The sequence below is a fragment of the Nomascus leucogenys genome, chromosome 22a (assembly GCF_006542625.1).
Source record: "Nomascus leucogenys isolate Asia chromosome 22a, Asia_NLE_v1, whole genome shotgun sequence".
Taxonomy (NCBI): domain Eukaryota; kingdom Metazoa; phylum Chordata; class Mammalia; order Primates; family Hylobatidae; genus Nomascus; species Nomascus leucogenys.
In genome coordinates, this window is record NC_044402.1 from 65,345,995 (window position 1) to 65,351,470 (window position 5,476).

General features: G+C 39.2%; 1 protein-coding gene across 1 annotated transcript; it reads left to right on the plus strand.

The window, feature by feature from the left end:
- The first annotated feature begins 1,771 nt into the window (after window positions 1–1,771).
- PGK2 (phosphoglycerate kinase 2) lies at window positions 1,772–3,308 on the plus strand. The gene has a single exon (XM_003254176.4). The coding sequence runs from the start codon at window positions 1,772–1,774 to the stop codon at window positions 3,023–3,025; it is 1,254 nt and encodes a 417-aa protein (XP_003254224.2). The 3' UTR covers window positions 3,026–3,308.
- Window positions 3,309–5,476: the final 2,168 nt, after the last annotated feature.

Here is a 5,476-nt window from a genome sequence, read left to right on the forward strand (position 1 = left end):
CACTGATATGTTTTCCATCCCAAAACTATTGCTTTTTTTCAAATGTCATACATATGGAATTACACAATAGCTACATAATTTTTTTGCCTGGCTTCTTTCAGTTAGTAAGACACATTTAAATTTTATCCAGGGCTTTTGTGTAAGTGAATAGCTTGTTTCTTTTCTTTTTTAAAAAAAATAATATTCCATTGCATGGATATATCACAGTTTATTTATGTATTACTTGAAGAATATATAATTTTGGTAATTATTAATAAAACTGCTCTAAACATTTGTTTACAGAATTTTGAGAGAATACAGGCTTTTGATGTCCTTGGATGAACATCTAGAAATAGGATTGATGACTTGTATGGTAAGTCTATGCATATTTCTAAGAAACTGCCAAGCTGTTTCCCGAAATGGCTGTAGCATATTTCACTCCTGGGAGCAATAAATGAGAGTTTCTGTTACTACATATTTTAACACCATTTAAGTTTGCTTTTAAATGCTGTTGACTCGATGTTCAACATTGAGGAACCGATAACTTGTTTTCTAAAGTGGCTGTACCATTAGACATTCCTATCAGCAATAAATGAGGATTCCAATTTGTCCACGTCTTTCTCAACACTTGTTTTTATTTTTTATTTTAGCCATCTTAATAGGTGATGCCTCAAATATATTTCTGTCAAAGCCTTCATCTTACATATTCAGTTCACTCAACTTATGGAGTCGAATGAAAAAAAAAAATGTAAAGCCAATTTTCATTACTAAACCAACTAGCCACATACATTTGCTTTCTCCAAAAATAGAATATCTTACTCACTTTCAATTCTAATGTATGTTTTCATCCTCATGAAAACCATGCATTTTTTTTCAGCTCAATTTCTAAGTTGTACAGATAGGAAAGCAAATAGAGAAGAGAGAAAAAATAAGGAGCCTCATCATAACATTGTAGTCTGAAATAAATGTCACCATTACTTTCAGCACTTGTTACTGATATTCTCTTTGCTATGATCTTATGGGATTCTCCTGCAGAAGTGACCAAACATTCTTTCATGGTAGTCTGAAAATGGAAGAAGCAAAGTAATGAAAATATGACAGCATTCCCACCCTGTCCTAGAATATATCTAAAGATGAAGACTAACAACAAGCCACATCCTCAACAGAAATATTTATCAAGACAAGGAAAAAACAGAACTATACTACCCTGACTTGAATAAGCAAGGTTTCATATGAAAATCATTATTTCAAATATTCCTTTTATTTGGCACTGCAGAGGTTTTTACATATCAAAATGGTTAAGATTTAACATGAATGAGGTGTATGTAGGTTTGTGGGGGTGGGGGTGGAGTTCTTTTTGTTTTTTTTTAATAATAAGAGCAACTGTTAACCAAGCTGTGGGGTGGGGGCAAAAAGAGCCAGAAGGCAGCGCAGACCTCAGGACCATTCTTGTTGGTTTTTAGAACCATTCTTATTCTGGGGTTTCTCCACCTACCCAAGTCTCATCCGAAGGCAGGTACCTCTACTCCACAACATGGCCCTATGCCCAGGAAGTTGGAATCTTCACCTAGCAACACATTTCAGATCGAGATTGACAGGACCTTGAGCCAATCACAAAGCTAGATTTCCTTTCCAGTCTCACAGTGGCTGTTGTCCTGGAGACAGTGTGGAGAAGAAAGGGGCGGGGCAAGGGCAAGGGCGTTAGAAATCACCACCTACCCAGCCTCCCAACAGCAAGTTGGTTCTTCAGCATTAAGATCCAGGTGTCAGCCTATGTCTTTATATGGTCAAAATGTCTCTTTCTAAGAAGTTGACTTTAGACAAACTCGATGTTAGAGGGAAGCGAGTCATCATGAGAGTAGACTTCAATGTTCCCATGAAGAAGAACCAGATTACAAACAACCAGAGGATCAAGGCTTCCATCCCAAGCATCAAGTACTGCCTGGACAATGGAGCCAAGGCAGTAGTTCTTATGAGTCATCTAGGTCGGCCTGATGGTGTTCCCATGCCTGACAAATATTCCTTAGGGCCTGTTGCTGTTGAGCTCAAATCCTTGCTGGGCAAGGATGTTCTGTTCCTCAAGGACTGTGTAGGCGCAGAAGTGGAGAAAGCCTGTGCCAACCCAGCTCCTGGTTCAGTCATCCTGCTGGAGAACCTGCGCTTTCATGTGGAGGAAGAAGGGAAGGGCCAAGATCCCTCTGGAAAGAAGATTAAAGCTGAGCCAGATAAAATAGAAGCCTTCCGAGCATCGCTTTCCAAGCTAGGGGACGTCTATGTCAATGATGCTTTTGGCACTGCGCACCGGGCTCATAGTTCCATGGTGGGAGTGAATCTGCCCCATAAAGCATCCGGATTCTTGATGAAGAAGGAACTAGATTACTTTGCTAAAGCCTTGGAAAACCCATTGAGACCCTTTCTGGCTATACTTGGTGGAGCCAAAGTGGCAGACAAGATCCAACTTATTAAAAATATGCTGGACAAAGTCAATGAGATGATTATTGGTGGTGGAATGGCTTATACCTTCCTTAAGGTACTCAACAACATGGAGATTGGTGCTTCCCTGTTTGATGAAGAGGGAGCCAAGATCGTCAAAGATATCATGGCCAAAGCACAAAAGAATGGTGTAAGGATCACTTTTCCTGTTGACTTTGTTACTGGTGACAAGTTTGATGAGAATGCTCAGGTTGGAAAAGCCACTGTAGCATCTGGCATATCTCCTGGCTGGATGGGTTTGGACTGTGGTCCTGAGAGCAACAAGAATCATGCTCAAGTTGTGGCTCAAGCCAGGCTAATTGTTTGGAATGGGCCGTTAGGAGTATTTGAATGGGATGCCTTTTCTAAGGGAACCAAAGCCCTCATGGATGAAATTGTGAAAGCCACTTCCAAGGGCTGCATCACTATTATAGGGGGTGGAGACACTGCTACTTGCTGTGCCAAATGGAACACTGAAGATAAAGTCAGCCATGTCAGCACTGGAGGCGGTGCCAGTCTAGAGCTTCTGGAAGGTAAAATCCTTCCTGGAGTAGAGGCCCTCAGCAACATGTAGTTAACATAGTGTTACTTCCTTCTGCTTTTCTGTCCACAGCCTTTAAGTCAGCTTAGTGCTTTTACATCTCGATGTGACTTTTGTTAAAATCTACTCCTAGATCAAGACCTATGTAATGGACAAGCAATGGGCCATCAGGAACTCTTAATATCAGCACAGCAATTCATTTAATTTGGTCATGCATTTGCCTATTCAAGTTCTCATTTGAACTTCACCATTGTGCTTTCCAGGGAGGACATATTCTTAAGTTGCCTATTAAAGAAAGTGAGCTGAAGAAGCTGAATCTTTTTATTTTAGTCCAACTTTGCTATTGTTTCATAATTTGAAACCCAAAAGACAAAACTTAAGTTGTTGGGAAAGGGTGGAATGAAAGTTGACAAACAATAAATATGCCCAAATAAACTGAGAAAAATAATTACACATAAGAACTCATGGATACCATTAAAGTTCTGCTAAGAGGAAATGTTATACTAAATAGGAAAAAAAAAGAGAAATGAAAGATATTTATTAAGCCCAAAGAATTTTTGAAAAGAAAAGAAATTAAACTCAAGGTAAGAATTATGTTTGTGTGCATATCCATGCACAAAAGTACACACAAATGCCAGCTAGAAAAAGAACAAGTTAAACCCAAGTTGTAAATAAGTAATTGTTTTATTTTTAAGGCAGGCATTATTTAATAAATAGATAATATAACTGGTAAGTTCTAAAACTTGGTTTTTGAGATAAATAAAATATATATACATAGCTAGTTTAATAATGGGAAAATAGAGATAAAAATTATTAGAAAACAGAAGATAAAATGATAAGAAATGTAGAAAAACCAAAAACACTAATTGGAAAATATTTTGCTTTATTCTGTAGACAAAGAGGTAGTTTAGGGCAACGCTATTAACAAGAATAGTAATTAAGAGTAAAAATGCAGATTAACCTTTCCCAGCTATAATGTCTTATGTCCCATAACCCCAGATCAATTGTGATATTCAATATCCTAAATAATTGAGCTTCAAATATGAATCTTAATACACCTGAAACTTCAACATATTTTAAGCAGAATGTTAATATCATAATAATCCCAGGAAAGATGTAGGAGTTAGGATTAATGGAACCAAAACTTGAGTAGTTGAAACAAGATTAAAACATATCACTCTCTCACATGAGAATCCAGGGCAAATAACATGGGCTTTCCTTTATGAGGTCATCTAGGGAACCAAACTGGTGAAACAGATCTGTTACTCCCAGTGAGGGGGTTCAGTCTCACTGTATGGTATGAGGCCACTGTTCAAGTTTTTGCTGCTTGATTGCCAACCTGAAGGGGGAAGTTCTTGAAAGGCAATTAGTTTTCTTTTCAGTGCACGATTCAAAAAGTTTAGAGATTGTTTTCATGTATCCTATTGGCATTAGTTGTGAGATAAGGCCTATTTTGCAAGGGAAGATTGGGGATATATTCTCTCCAGCTGCATACCTTGTGCCCAGCTAAAAGTCAATAGATTCTATTGTTGAAAGGAAGTAAGGAGGGGAAAAGCACTGAAGAAAATTAATGGTTTCTGACAGACTGCCATGCTGGCCTCCCAAGTATCCATGTACAAGTATTCATGTTTTGTTTTGTTCTGTTTTGCTTTCCAAAAAGAAAATATCTGTTCTCCAAGAGATACGATACAATCAAATGACTGGTCCATTTACTGCATCCTACTAAAAACTGGGTATCTCTGAATTACGCACAATTCTTTCTGTGTGATCCAGTGGGGGCGCAACAGCGATGAACTCAAAAACACAGTCATTTTTCTCATACCTCCCAGCCCCCCACTCCATACATAGCCAATATACAATAGTGAAAAAGAAATAGGACAACTGCAACAAAAATACTCACCTAGAAAAAGCCACTGATTGATTACAATTATGAAATAAATCACTCTGGATCAGAATTTCCAGGACTCCCTGACCTGGCAGCAGCAGGATTTCCTTGGTTAGACTCGTTCTGTCTCTGGAAGGAACTCACCCATTGTGCTTTTCTGGCCGATCATTTGACCAATTGGGAAAGTTTGTTTCCTTAACTTCCATGGCATATCCTCAAGCAGAGGGTATGCTTCTGCAGGCCATATCAGGCCACTGCACAGATCTCCTAGCCTCTTTTTGCTGGTACAGTTTTGTTTGTTTTTTTCCAAGACCGAATCTTTCTCTGTCACTCAGGCTGGGGTGAGGTGGCACGATCTTGGCTCACTGCAGCCTCTACCTCCCAGGTTCAAGTGACTGTCATGACTCAGTCTCCCAGGTAGCTGGGATCACAGGCATGCACCACCACATCTGGCCAATTTTTGTATTTTTGGTAGAGGTCAGGTTTCACTATGTTGACCAGGCTGGTCTTAAACTCCTGGCCTCAAATGATCTTCCCACCTTAGCCTCCCGAAGTACTGGGATTACAGGTGTGAGCCACCATGCCCAGCTGCTGGTTCT

Excerpts from the sequence above, each read along its gene's own strand:
- PGK2 (XM_003254176.4), top strand. The coding sequence starts at position 1,772 with ATGTCTCTTTCTAAGAAGTTGACTTTAGACAAACTCGATGTTAGAGGG.